The 15,013-nt window shown below is 44.9% G+C and overlaps 1 protein-coding gene across 7 annotated transcripts in view; it reads left to right on the forward strand.

Moving 5' to 3' along the window:
- Positions 1-15,013, forward strand: part of raraa (retinoic acid receptor, alpha a) — a 140,696-nt gene that overhangs the window by 121,022 nt on the left and 4,661 nt on the right. For all 7 annotated transcript variants that reach the window (XM_019362749.2, XM_019362752.2, XM_005448179.4 and 4 more), the window contains 2 exons: positions 3,726-3,874; positions 10,733-10,874. In XM_019362749.2, coding sequence (XP_019218294.1) covers positions 3,726-3,874; positions 10,733-10,874 — 291 coding nt within the window. The remainder of the gene's footprint in view (positions 1-3,725; positions 3,875-10,732; positions 10,875-15,013) is intronic.

The following is a 15,013-nucleotide window of genomic DNA, read 5'->3' on the forward strand; positions in this document are numbered from 1 at the left end:
CCTGGATATGTCCACACATGTTCTCTTGGATGTATTATTCCTGCCCTCGACTCTCTGTTATGTTTATAATTGGATTGAATGCCTGGATTGAAGTGCAAACAGAAGTTTGTGTAATATAGTTCAGTCTAGGGTGGTGCTTTTTCTTTCCGTACCACCTGCCGATTTAGTGCAAATATTATTTTTTTTCTTCAGGGTTGAGCTGCAGCTTGAGTTTTCTCATCTGACGCACACATCTTTAAAGATGCGGCGATGAGGACACTGATTCCGGTTTCAAGATTAATTTCAGTGATCGTTATATAACGCTAACTTGTATAACCAAACAGATGCGTTCCCTTTGTTTTACAAAAAAAAATGAAGAGATCTTTGATAACTGAAGCTTAATTCATGGTGAAGCGTAGGAGGTTGAATTCTGTGGCCTCACAGTCAGAGGAAAGAAACTACCCTGATGTCTGGTGGTACATCATTTTTTTTCTTTTTCGATTTTTATTATTTATTTATTTTATTTTTAATTGCTTGCCAGATGGCGCCAGGATGAACAGACTATGGCAGGGTATGGTAGCATCTCTTAGTACCCTTTAGGCTCTGCACATACACGTTACCTCTTTGATAGCAGTGATGATAGATGCTGGTGAGGTTTTGGTCCAGTTAAATCACCTGCTGCTCTGGATAAGATTCCAGTTTGGATGCTTTCTGTAATGAGCCCAAGTGAAGTGAAAGACTGCATCAATCTAGAGCTGAAAACTGTGCTCTTTATGTGTGTACGCATTGAGCAAGAAGCCAGTCGGTGTCCTTTATCACGTTTTTTTTATACTTTTGAGTCTGAGAGTATGTTTTAAACCACTGCAGTGCCCATGTCTGGCTAATATGAATTGTTATGATCAAGATAAAATGAAAGCTTAATTTGACGCGCATCTTAAAATCTGGCAAATCTTGTAAACTTTGCTGCGCAGTGAGACAGCATCCACCCCCTCTCTCCATCTACAATGCCTGCAGGCGGTGAATCCATCAGCAGCGGGTGTGAGACGGATACAGCTGATTTTGGCGTTGATTATCCTTTTCAGGCTTCTGTGTTTGTCAATTAAAATGATCACTTCAGGTCTGAATTTTACCAATAAAATGTGATCAACAGCAGGTTGGAGCTGGACCTTCTTTCTCCGACTTTAGTCCCGTTCTTTGTATCCAAGCACAAATAAACAGGTGGTCACACGAGTTCAACTAAATGGGAATTGTGAGTCAGATTGAAGATTTCTTTTGATTTCAAATAGTCTCTTGGACAGATATATCACCTGCTGATTACTCTGAAGCTTCAGGGAGGAGTAAAGCTGAAGTCTGTAGGCAGTTCATCTGTTTCGTATTTTTATCTTTTGCTTATTACTCAAACAACACAGTTCTCTTCCCTACAACTAGATTTGTTGTTCCTCCTTTTATCTCCACCCTTCATTATCCAAAAAGATGATTTTCTTTCCCCATATCCCCCTCTGCTCACTCCATAAATTTTTTTTTTTTTTGCTTTTAAAAATAATGGAAACCACTATCTCCCCCCTCTGAGCCACATATTTCCCCCCTTAAATCACATTGACCAATTTACACCAAGAGCTTTAAAGGTCGCCGTTGGTGCGAAAGTGGCATACGACATCTGGGCCTCATAAACGACGCCTCTCGCTATGCTAGGCCTTATTAAGTGTCACCGTTAGCTGATGCAAAGCGAGCTTTATTACTTTGAAGCTTAACTGTTCCCGACACCTGAAACCCGCTCGGACACGCAGTATGGTTTTTGGGGGGTTTTTTCTCCTGATGGCAGAGATAACAAGCAGGCTTTGGAGGGACTAGATTTTGGTGTAGTGTGATTGTGCCTGTTACCCTTTTCCAGGAATCAGGAACATATAAGGGTGTCAGATTTATTGTGATTGTTCTGAATATAATCTTCTCTTGCACCATCTGCTCTGTGCGCGTACAGACTGGCAAGTAGACACCTGCACAGAGACAGTATAAAAGGATAGGTGTGTGTGGGAGAGAGAAAGGGGGGGGCATGCTTTTGTTATTTTGCCCACTGTGCAGGCACCATGCGAGTGCAGGGTTTGTCTGAAGTGTAGTCACGTGGAGTGTGTTGCTGAGCCAACCCCCTCTGATAATATACTGTACACGGCTTGTTTACACACAAGCACCGAGGTGCTGGTAACTCCTAAGCCTCTTGCCAACGCACACTCTCTCTCTCTGTTAAGCTGATGATGCTGGGTGGAGCAATGTGGGTTAAAAGGGTGCACACCTGCGTGTCATGAACCTGAACCTGTTTTGAGTGCCATAGCATGGGAGCGAGCATGGGATTCTAAAGCTCCAGTCTGCTCCGTCAGTCGCGTGTTTGATGAGTTTGTGGCTTCTTTTCTGGCGTCGGTATGACAAGCAGAACACGCTGCTTGATCACAGGCTTCATTTATAAGTCACAGGGTGAAGGTCTTTGCTGTGCTTTGTAATACACAAAACATTGAGGCCAACGTCCAGTACAGTGTTACATGACGGCAGGTTACTTCTGTATAATCCTTGGTCGCTTTGTTTACCATGTACATGCACAAATGATATGACAGGATACATGCTGTTTGTGTGTGTGTGCCATTCACTCAAACAAAGACTCCGCCGCACACAGTTATGCAATTTATAAGGTGGTGCTTATTCTTTGTGACAAATAAATAAGGGTGTAGAGTGATCGTCTTGCCTCTTCAGTGCATCGCCCTTTGATTGCCGAGACTGGCCCTCGGTCCACGTTTCTGTATTCCTGCCTCAATGAGCTCGGTGTAGTGGTTCATGAATCTATTATCCACCTGCTGCTGGTTCTGTTTAGAGTAGCACATCAAGCTCGCAGCTGATAACCAATGTGGAAGGAGGATTACCTTCGCCCCCTGCAGTCTCAAGTCTGTGGAGTTGGAGTACGTCCGACTGCTGGACGAGGCGGCAGTGAAGCAGCTAAATGTTGTGGATAACAGTCACCAAAGCAACCTGGTCAGCGTGCCGACCAGAGATAGCTGGTCAGACGTGACTGAACTTCCAAAATAAGAATGAAGGGACTTTTGTAGAAATGCTACAATAAGACACCAAATGTACTTTGGAATAACTTGATACACCTGATATACGACCTTACTGCTCTTCGGTTTGTCATGTCACCCTTTACTTAGGCAAACATGAGGTTAATTACTGTGTGATCTTAAATAAGCTTGTGTGGGGTAGTGGAGTTTCAAAGACCTGGCTTGGTTGGTGAGAATCAGCTTGTTTCTCTTGACTAGTACAGCGTGTACCCTTTATCCTTTTTATATTTTGAAGCACTTAAAAAGAGCACGCAATTTAAAAGGCACAACTCGAGGCCGCCTGGAGAAAACCTGCCTTTGAACCCCGCTTGCGATGCAACCCCCTGCTGTAATGTCCAAACAGAGGCAGAGAAACCACGTATTCAGCTGTAAATAAGAATGTTGTAGAGGGGTGGATTCATTTGTGCTCCCTCTGTGTGTGCAAGAGTGTTTGTTCTTTGAAGGCATCTTTCCTGTGGCTGATCTGAAAACACTTGAAATTGAGAACGTTCCCCCTTCTGGTTGTTTGCACTGGATTGTTTAAGATCTGTGTGAGTGTCTACATGAGATTATGCGTTTATCCCACTCATTGATTATTGCTAGTGTGCCGGAGCTCCATCTGGCAGCGTCCACTAACCTTTTCCTCTTGTTGCTCTTTCCTCTCCACAGCAATAGAGACCCAGAGTACCAGCTCAGAGGAAATAGTGCCAAGCCCGCCCTCGCCTCCCCCGCCACCCCGCGTCTACAAGCCCTGCTTTGTGTGCCAGGACAAGTCCTCAGGGTACCACTATGGTGTCAGCGCCTGTGAGGGCTGCAAGGTGAGACTCCCGGCCTTCCTCTGAATCTGCCAAGCAAGCAAGATATTTGTCAATCTTATTGCTTTCATGTGATTTCCACTGGAAAGAAAAAAGAAAAACTCTTTATAGCTCATATGATAAAAATGATAAATCACGTCATTTTGAGTATTTCACACCCCCTGTTTTTTTTCTTCTTCTTCTGTTGACTTTAAATGTCTTTGAATGCGTGTTGAGAATTATCACCGACATTATCACTGAGCTGTCTAATCAAGAATATGAAAACTCATGCCTCTACACATATATGATAGATGTGCCTCTTATCATGAACAAAATGTGAAATTTTGTCATCTAGTCATCTGGTTTTTTTCTGTTTTTGAGTGTTGCTGCTCCTCGTATTGCCTTCTTGCTGACGTGTCTGCATGGGTTGTCCATTATCAATACAGCCATGTTGCACAGGTGCAGAAGAGGCCTCATAACACCCATCTGTTCTGTTATCAGTTGATAGCTGCTGTGTGCACGTGTACACGCTCTCCTGTTAGTGTGAGCACACAGACTTCTTTATCTCACTGCTCCCAAGGCAAGGAGCCAGAGTTGTGTAAGCTCGGAGGAGGATAGAGATGAGGAGCAGGGATCTGTGGAATCTAATGTAATGTTACTGCCAGGTGCATACCTTATATCTGCATGGTGTGTGCATTTCACAAACCCAACGTGCTGTTAATATTTTAATTTTACGTTCTGGTCATCTTCTAGCTATCAAAAAAAGTGAAAGTCTTCGCCTTTAAAACATGCTGTATGTTTGGCACTAGTTGTGACCAACAGCTCCTCGGCCAGTGTGTATTTGTTTCCATACGTGCACGGATAGTAGCCTAATAAAAGGAAACGGGTACTGAAAAAAGAAAAGTGCACATTGAAGGGCACACACTCAGGCGGGATGCAGAAATGCAGACGCTACAATTCAAAGACTGCGAGGCCTAAGCTGGTTGGGAGCGAGAGAGCAGACTGTGCTCTGGAAGGCATGAAAAAGAAAAAAGAGGAGAGGGAGAGAAGCTGGGATGGCTGCAGGGGCAGCCGATTAGGGCACAGGGGCCACAGCTGAACTCACTGACACCAAAAGTAAAAGATGGTCAGCGCCCCAGAGCACGGGGGGAAGGGGAAAAGTAAGGAAAAGAATGCACAAAGGGAGGAGAGCACAGGAAAGTTCGGAGTGTGATACAAAGTACACCGGCTTTCCAATTGCAGTTGCATTTGGAAAGCAGGTTAATACTTAGCAAAGTAAATAAATGGGGCTAACAACAGTGCTGCTTATTGTGCTTCTCCATCCACGTTCCAAGGAAAATCCTGGTAGTTTGAGGATTAACAAGTAGCATTTTTAACTGATGGTTTAGCAAAAAACAGCAGTTTACAGCCACCACTTTGGTCAAGAAGATGAAATTTAGTTTTTGCAGGTCGTTAAGTAGTAATGGAAATATATGTAAGTATAATATTGGCAGAGCTGTCAGTCTTTCATGTTTACAGCAGATGTTCAGTGTCTGAATGCACGAGGACAGTGATGTTGTAGTTGCTCTTCTTGATATTTTTACTATCCACCGCTTTTATAATTGTATGAACCAGAGTATCTGAATATGTATTTATTTTATTGTTTTAAGTTTTGGAAGCAAAGGAGGGTCAGAAGTGTCATAGCTGTGTGCAGCCATATCTGAATATGTGAAAACATGTATGAATCCATTTAAATACGTGAATGTCTAAAATATATTTGAAATAATTTCACTTAGAATCGGCATGTGCATGACATTTTGTGAGTGGTGTCAGGTTATAATAGCAAACAGTTTGAACAACAGGATGATGCTTAGCATTAAACCAGCAGTGAACTGCACACATGTTGTCGTCAGGTTTCCCTGCATCTGTCAGTTTTGCACCTTTACCAGTGTCAGGAGCCAGTTTATTTTCAAGGAGCTAAAAGAGGCTTTGAAAACGTCATTTATTGCGAAGATTTCTTTGTTTTCTTGGTACAAAGGAAAGCATCTGCTATCAGTCTAATTTTTATATTAAACGTCAGGAACTGCAGGATTTCATATTTGGTGCATGCCTAGTTTTCGGCCCCACATATGTACAGATAATGGTGATGCACAGCTACTTAAGTATGCTGTATTTAGTAAGCTTGTTGCCTGCTACAGTTAGTTATACATTCATCATCTTCAGTTAAGGGCCACAGGGGCTGGAGGCTATCCCAGCTGTCATAAGGCAGGTGGCAGGGGTACACCTTGGACGAGTACAGAGAAAACCCGGGCATGTCGAGAACATGCAAGCTCCAAACCAAAACCAAAAAACACAGTTGATGTTTTGTTTTTTTTTTCTTCCCAGAACCATCATGCTGGGATTTGATGGTGCTAACGACCTCAGCGGCTAAGGGATATCCTGTGAAACTATCATTAAGAAGGAATGACCAATTCAGGAATATACAATTTGTTTTTTTTAAATTAGCGAGTTGGGATTTCTAGACATTTAATGTGTTTTAGTTGTCTGTGGCACGGAGAGTGGATATCAGGCTTGGTGCAAAGCTGAGTGGGCGTATCCATTCCCCCCCCCCCCCCCCCCCCCCGATTGTTGGCATGTAATGAGCTCTGACTTTGATCTCAGAAGATGCGCTGCAACAATGCGGCTATTCCAAGACTTAATCTGCTTTTACTGTTTTCACTTAACATGTATCCCCATTGTCTCACAGGCAATAATTAAGCAGGGTTATAAGATACATAATGAGGCTAAATCACACCTCATTCTAGTGTGTGTGTGTGTGTGTGTGTGTGTGTGTGTGTGTGTGACTACTGATATTGAACACACCTTGTGTCACCTCAGGCAGTTTTATCTGCATTAATCTGAGAGGTTTTTGATATAAAAATGGAAAATATGAAGCAGGTTTTTTCACATATTCAGATGACAGTGGTAAAAAACAACTGGAAAATTCAAACTACAACATTCTGAAATGTGGATAGTCTTTTTTAAATATTATTATTATTTGTATTCCTGACGAACTGAACCGGTATTATACACTTCCTTTGGTTGGTTAAAAACTCTAAACGATGTATTAAGCACATGATGAAGACATCTTTAGTGGTTGGGGTGTTGCTCTTTCTGACTGTAGAGCAGTTGTGTCAGAACCAATATTGCAATCAGCCTTTAAAGGCTTTCATGCACTGGAGATGTAACTGATATTTTAGTCAGTCATCAGATATTCTGCACGAAATAAGTTGTTTCAGATGAAAAGCAGTAACTTACTGGATAGGTTTCACTGTCAGTTTTCGACGGCCTCTCTCCCCCTGAAACACCTCCGTTATATACAAATTCTGCTCTTTCATCTCTTCGCATTCAGGTCATAAAATTTTTATCTAGAAAACCACCAGCAAATTTGGCATGCATGCCTTCTCAGCTGAATAGGTGTGTTACTGTGAATGGTAGATTATTAACCAGATAGAGAATGCATGGATAATGAGCGGCTGTACTCAGTCAATAATCAGATATATTGAGTAGATACAGGGAGGGAGACACTGTTAGACTGAGGCAGAGGTGGGGGAGGGAGCAGTTAATTAGATGTGGCGTTTCTTTGCATTACCAAACAGGTAGGCAATAAAAACATAAACCTCTGTGCTCCATTCAAATACTTTCATTGCTTTAACAGCACAACAATTCATCAGGTTAGTAACATGTTGTCATAATCGCACTAAAACTCCTAAAACCTCATTAGTTTGACAGCCGCTGTCACCTGCTGGTCCCGTCCCCGTTCACAAACCGCTGCTTTCCTCACTCAGTTGCTGCAGTAATAATTTGAAAAGTTCACCATGCCTTCACCGCATCTCTCACTTCAGAGGAGATGACTTGGCATAGCATACTCAATAATTCAACACTACAGGCGTGAGAATATATACGGTGTCTCATCTGAGACTGGGGTAAGTTGAGGGTTAGCAGCATCTGCTTTACTGCAGCATGCCAAACTACAAAGGCGTTTCCTGGGGGCTGCAGCGAACGGAGGAAGCAGGAGAGGGAGGGTATCGAGCTCTGCTGCTTGGAGACAGCTCATTCTCTTGTTGTTTAAGTTCTACCGCCCGCACACACTTACTAGAATTGCACTTCTTTTTTCCCCCCCTGCAGATATTAACACTTAAACATTAAATATGCATGCCCACCCCCTCATGTTTATGTTTTTGTCTTTGAGGCATGCCGGTGCAGGCATTCTTTCTTCCTGGTATGCACTGTGGTGCAAGGGAAGTGGCTATTTCCCAAAAAAAACAACAACAAAAAACCCCAACCTCTCCGTGATGAATGTCCCCTATTTGCTGTTTTTTCTTTTTGTTAAACAAAGCCTTTATTAGTGTGCGGGCTGTTGCAATAGTTGTTTCGTAATAGGAGCAAGAGCACAGGCCTGCATATATACACACGTCTGTGACCGCAGTAGGAGGTTGGGAACGCGTTCCTAATCCAGGCGCAGTGTGATATTCGTGTCAGAGAAGATTCCTGTGCTTCCCTGTGAACTCACCAACTCTAGGCACTCCTTACATCCCACTTAGTAAAGCATTTCCTCACACACGTGCACCGAGCAGAACGTGATCTCAAGCACACAAAGCTCATAACCAGGTAGACAGCTGGGAATTTAGGAGCACATGACACTCGCAATCACAAATGCACTAGGAGCCATTCACTCGTCCTTTGCGTGCCTCCCTCCCTTCTCCCTCCTCTTGCCGCTCTCATCTCCACTGAACACTGCAGGGTGGCTGACAGGCCTGCTGAGGGCTCTTGTCGCCGGGCGGATTAAGCGGTGATACAAAAAGAGGCTTAAGGGCCACAGGAAGCAATGACTCCTAAAAGGAGGAGTTGGAGGGGGTGGTGGTGGTGGTGGCAGGAACAATCGACTGCCCCACGAGCCAGCAGCAACAGCCAATCAGGAGGTGCTGCAAGCGGGCACCTGAGCCTCTGCAGTATCTGCAGGCGGTGGTCAATCCTCTGATGACCCTGGGGTCAGGGTCGGGGCACTATTGGATCAAAGAGGAGATGATACTCGCCCAAACAAAGACTGGAGAATTATCCCTCAGCTTTGGCAGCTATAAATAAGCTACAATCCTTGTTCTTTTTCACTTGATTGTTTGCTCAGGTTGCACTATTCTATTGTGAGATAACAGCTCTTTTCCAGGGTGGCAGCTGGGGGTGAGAGGGGGTTGGAAATATCTGAAAGCAGCAGAAAATGCATTGTTTATTTGCTGGAAGTGTTGCAATAAAATGCACATTTTATTTGGAAATTGTGTTTTTCACTTTTTTTTTTTTCAAATTAAAAAAAAACCTGACATATTGCAGCACAAATGCGAGGCGCTTACAAAGTCAGGGGAAAAAAGGGTTTGACGAGGTGACCTTCTGAGCATCAAATGGCTTTCTTTTCCAGCCGGAGATGGAGTCCATCATACGTAATCACAAGTATCGCCCACACCTGTAAGGTGCCTCGTTGAAACAGATGACAAACGTGACAAACTGCGCACAGTTCCCCTATCAGGAGCCTGAATGACTCTGTGGCGGGAGGACAGGAGATGTAGAAAGAGGCCGGTGATCCGGGAAGGACAAATTGCGGGCTTAGATCCATCAGCCATCTGTCAGCTCGCAAAGCTAATCCCTCTGCGTGGGATGGGGCTCCCTGGCAGCTCCTCTACCCCACTCCACCCCAGCTCCCTCTCGCCCGCCCCAGCTGGTCCCACCCACAAAACATGACCCACCTCGTCACATCAATACTGACACTGACCTGTATTACATTTGTCCAGAGACCTGCTTGCTGAGTACTCACTCAATTGGGCTTAATTTGCATTAACCTCTCTTTATCTTTCTGACATGATAGGGATGTTTAAGCAGTGAGGCTGCACGGGTGAACATTGATTTTTATTGTATGGGCATATCAAAGAATATATAGTTTGGGATGCACTACTTTTCAACTCATGTGACTGCTAGGGTTTTTAATTTTTTTTTAAATTAATTTTTTAGGGGTTAAAAATGACCTTACTACATTCTTGGTGTGCATGCCATATAAATCTGATATTTTCCTGCTCGTGCTTGTACAATCAAAAAATAGTTTGTGGTCCCCAGAAATCTCCCATTTCAGCCTACTGACCAAAAACGAGTTCATTATCCTTTTTTTCCTCATCTCCCATGGGGCTGGATTAAATTTTGTTTCCTTATTTGTTTTGACACTGTTGGTTTAATGCAGGAAAATAAGGGCACAGTTTTTTATCTTACACAACACTTTTAGCCTATAGTCTCTTTCTCTCTCGCTCTCTCTCTAATTATATGCACTTGGCCTGGATCTAGAATTGCTTATTTCTGGCTCTCTAAACTAGGCCATGGTTATGTGACACCCAGTAACCCTGTGCCTTTTACCCCAAAAGCCTTCGGACTTGGATAAAGCTCAAATGAGAATCGTTTATTGTTTACGTTTCTCATTTGAGCTTTATCCGAGCAGGTGGGCAGCCTCATAAGTTGGTGACAGTTCACTGACCATTATCTCTGTCGTGATTACACACAGATTACGCCACTGCTGGACTTGGCTGTTGTTTGCCTTTTATTTGCAGATGTTTATAAGTATTCAGCATGGCCTCTTTTTGCTTCTTGTTTCTAAACTGTTTGCTTAATGTGAACTGGACAAAAGGCGAATGCCATAACAAAGGCGCAATTTGGACGAGGAAGCCTAAACACATGTAGTATCTGAAATTGATAATGGATGCAAAACGGCTTATAATTTTACTACTAACTGCTCCATTTCCTATGGCAGTCATGTTTCTACCCATGATTCCACTGACACCACCCTCCCCTTGTCTCTTCAATACCTTACACGTCTGTTTCTCTGTCACGCAGGGCTTCTTTCGGCGAAGCATTCAGAAAAACATGGTGTACACTTGTCACCGGGAGAAGAACTGCATCATCAACAAAGTCACCCGCAACCGCTGCCAGTACTGTCGGTTGCAGAAGTGCCTGGAAGTCGGGATGTCGAAGGAGTGTGAGTAAAAACTTGATCATTTTTACCCAGAGTGCCCTGCCCTCACAGAGCATTTAGGGACAAGCACAGATCTTATCGCAGCTCTTTAATCCCAGGGGTTTTGGCATGATTGTGGCCACCACAGGAAGTCTTAAGTCGCAGCATTTGTTGACATTTGCTCCTCTGCTAACATTGCGTAAGAATTCATCCCCGTCCTCCAGCACAATCTGACAACATATGTCATAATCTACTTGGTAGGTGGAGTTTTATCAAGATTATCAAAACAAATTAAAGCACAAGGCTGTTCCGATTTTTCCATTTGAAAAGAATATCCACCGTATGTGCGAGCGGCAGAGATGCAGTCGTGATGCAGACTGGCATTAGCAGTCAGGGTGTCGCCAGGCTTGGCAGGCCTCTGTGATGAATATGTTCTCACCTGCCGAGAGTGAAAGAGCAGGCGTCTGCTCCAATCATTGCACCCCCGGGGGCTGTGTGAACACACACATACACGCAGCCAGTCAGACTTGATAAAGTAATTGGGAGAGGTGTGACCACAGAGGCCAGCAGGGTTTTTACCTCAACCAGATCACATGACACACACACACACACGTACTTACTTCCCAGCAGAAAAGAGAGGGAGAGTGCTTGTGTGTAGGAGGGGGATGCGTTTATATTCTGATAAACACTTTTTAATGGTCTGAAACTGGGCATGTGTCGATTTGAAAATCATAATAAAAATCACGTGATCAGAAAGTGCAGCACGCCTCTTTCCTGTTTAAACACACTAGCGTACAGCCTTCCTTGCTCAATCTCTCTGCGCCTCCTGTCTTCCCAGAGCTATTTACCTCGTCTCTCTGCTACAGAAAGTGCAGGGAGCGCTCCCCACGCCACAGCTCTGTGGCTTACAGTAAAAGAAGTTATCCTCTGAGCTCCTTACCTTTGAATGGGGCCATTAATCATGGTTAGAAAGATCACAGCAGCCAGTTCTTTTACACACACACAGGCACCGAGGCACACAGCACACAATAGACTGGAGTTGGAGAGCCATCTAGTGGTGACTGTATAGTACTGGATGAGAGAGCGAACAGGCAAGAGGGCTTTTCTGAACTAGACTCAAGGGAAGGGTGTATGATTGTTATAGATCTATAGTTTTCCAGGCTCCTTTTGTTGAGCTGCTTTTGGTTTTTACTTGAATACCTTTTTTTTTTTTTCTGGAGTGTGTTCATGTTCTGCAGGTTTCATATCACACAGTGCTGACTTTGGCCAGTGGAACTGGTCTGGGGTGGCGAGGCGGGAGAGACTGGCCATCTGGGGCCAGCAGGGACTCTCTCTTCGCCTCTGACACAGACACGAGAACGGGCACGCTCATCAAAGTGCACTCTTCACCATAATTCCATGCACACGCATGCACAAATTATGCGCATACAAGGTGACAAACACAAGCTGGTAGGAATAAAAAGCCTGTAACAGAAATGCACTCGGACAGCTTCGCTTGGAACGGCGTACACTCCCCTGTCAAACACACACGCAGAAGGTGGACCCCCCGCTAGTGCCGGGGGACGTCTGGGTGACCTTGTGTCTGCTGGCAGACAGCTCCAGATGACAGTGCCATGCCTGCTGCCAGGTGGCAGTGGCACACAAGACAGAGCCGGGAGGAGCGGGGAGGGCGTTGGCAGCAAGCGGAGGGTTACAAGGGAAACGCCTGTAAAGGCTAGTGCCAGCTTCAACCTGACGGTGTGGTTGAAGCGGACAGCTACGAACCGGTTTAATTCCTGAGCAACAACTGTTCCAAGGGATTGCAAAAGCTGCGACATTGTTCTCTAAATTCTGTGAGAAATATGTACATTCTCAAGCAGAGAGAGGGGGGAAGGGACAAGAAGCAGAAGTTTCAAGTAAAATGTTGTATTTATAGCAAATCAGTTCCACTTTTTAACTGTTTTTATATAATCACAGTTCACTACCATGTTGAGTTCATGTTGGAGTCCTCTCAACATCATCCCACCTTTTTCTCCCAAAGTAATCAACCTTTCCTCGAGGAAGGTGTTATTCAGCGATAGAAAAAGTAATAAAAGCAAAATAAGATGAAGCGCAGAATGATGGAGAAGCGTGCAAAGAGGGGATAACATCAACCAGAGAGGCAGGATAGCGACGAAAGATGAAGGCAGAGAGAGGAAGAGAAGAGTACTGAACCCGGTGTGAGCAAGAATGAAAATCTAGAGTTGAGAGAGCCGAGGGGGGAGTCGGGGGAGGAAGGGAGGAGTGAGGCTGGAGGACAGAGAAAGAGAGAGAAAGACGGGGGAAAGTTTCATCACTGTCGACGGTGGCTCTGCGCTGCGAGCAGCAGGAGCAGGGGTAACATTGACATTTTTATCTTTCCATTGAATTTAATCTGTGTGATGGACGAGCTGCCAGAGCTTTAATTTTCCTCACACGAATTATCCCTGTCTGCCCACCTCCCTCTGTCTTGTACACAGACACAAACATGCGGGCACAAAAAGCCCCGCATACACACCCGTGGCACCGAAATTGTCTATTAAGTTGCACGCGCGCAGCCGAAATCCACTACGAGAGGGAATGATTGAGTGATGGCTGGGCGTGCACGCGTGTGTGCGTGCGTGTGCGCCGACGCAGTATTCTGTGCACGCTGCACACCGGCTCGTGTAAATCCTTTTTATGCAACAAGCGTGCAACTGTGGACAATCCATGATGCAAGTCCCTCCATTAGCATTCATATTCTCATAATACATTTTTTAGATTCATGGCTGGAAGTTGACACACAAACGTCAAATGCACATTTGTATCTACACACATCCACACGCGGATGATGATGATGATGATGATGATGGTGATAATAATAATAAATATTTTAAAAAAAGAAAAGCAAGGCAAGGCGGTATTTCTCTCATTTGCACTCCCCTGCCAGAGGCCTCCTTCCCCCAAAGTTATTGCATGTGGCAATTCGCCATGACAGATCGCCAGTCGTGCCTAATAGTTCTTTAATGACTTCATTAAATTGTGTTGTGCGGCTTATGATTGTGCTGCCGATTTGTCAGCGAGGGTAATGTCTGGGCACTAGGGATGCCCCACTTTTATTTGTGAATTAATTGGACATTGAGTGCGTTGCAGCCCTCCACCCCTCCCCTCGTTGCACACAGGACACAGAATCCCAATCAGCTCCACAAACAGGGCTGGCCCAAATATCTTCAGCAGCTTACTACAGTGTTATGCAACCGGCCTCCTAAGCTGAGGGCTTGTTAAACAGGGTGTTCCTTCCCTAACTAAGTCATAATTAGCTCATTAAAGTAAATGGAAATGAAAAAAACATTTTGTTTTCCGTGTTTATACCCACATAGTTTATGAAGCGGTCTCATCACAGCATACTCTTCTTCATCGGCCTTTCTTTGCTGCAGCGTTTTCTGCGCAAGTACCAGTGCATGCTGGAAAATAATGCATTACCACGATCGCAGCGGGGTCTTCTTCACTTCTTGTTGTGGTGAGCGGTGCTTAGCAATAACATAATGCCGGATCAGACTTCCAGCCCCCGCCCTCCTCCTCGCCTTCTTGTTCTCCCAGGCAGGGAGGCCTGTCTGTGGGCTGATGAATGAGCAGCAGCACAGAGTAGTGCTCCCCCCCCCCCCCCCCCCCCTCCTTGGCCCTGGTCCAGGCCCCCTCTGTCAAAAGACACTGATCTCCCATCAGCCCGAGCGCTCTTGCCCTTAATGGTCAAGGTTGGTATTAAGACAAGGAAAATCTGATCTCAGGTTAGTGGCTGGGGAGGCGGGGAGGGGGTGCAGGTACCTTGAGGGGAGGTAGAGATTGGAGAAGTGATAGAGTTGGAAAGGTGGATGATTTAAAGCATTTTGAAAATGAGAGAGGGCGTGCATCGGCTGAGAATGAGACGCACTGAGAGGATGACTAGGAAAGCGAGAACGTGTTGTATAACCAGGAGAGGGAGAGAGATACGAGAGTAAGAGAGAAAAAAAGCTGGAAGGTTTTTTTCTCTCGCTCTCGCTCTCGCTCTCGCTCGCTCTCTCTCTCTCTCTCTCTCTCTCTCTCTCTCTCTCTCTCTCTCTCTCTCTCTCTCTCTCTCTCTCTCCCCGGTATGGTCTCCGCAGCCGAGCCCTTTTAAAACCATTAGAGGCAGGATATTTGTCATATTA

The sequence above is a fragment of the Oreochromis niloticus genome, linkage group LG8 (assembly GCF_001858045.2).
Source record: "Oreochromis niloticus isolate F11D_XX linkage group LG8, O_niloticus_UMD_NMBU, whole genome shotgun sequence".
NCBI classification, from domain to species: domain Eukaryota; kingdom Metazoa; phylum Chordata; class Actinopteri; order Cichliformes; family Cichlidae; genus Oreochromis; species Oreochromis niloticus.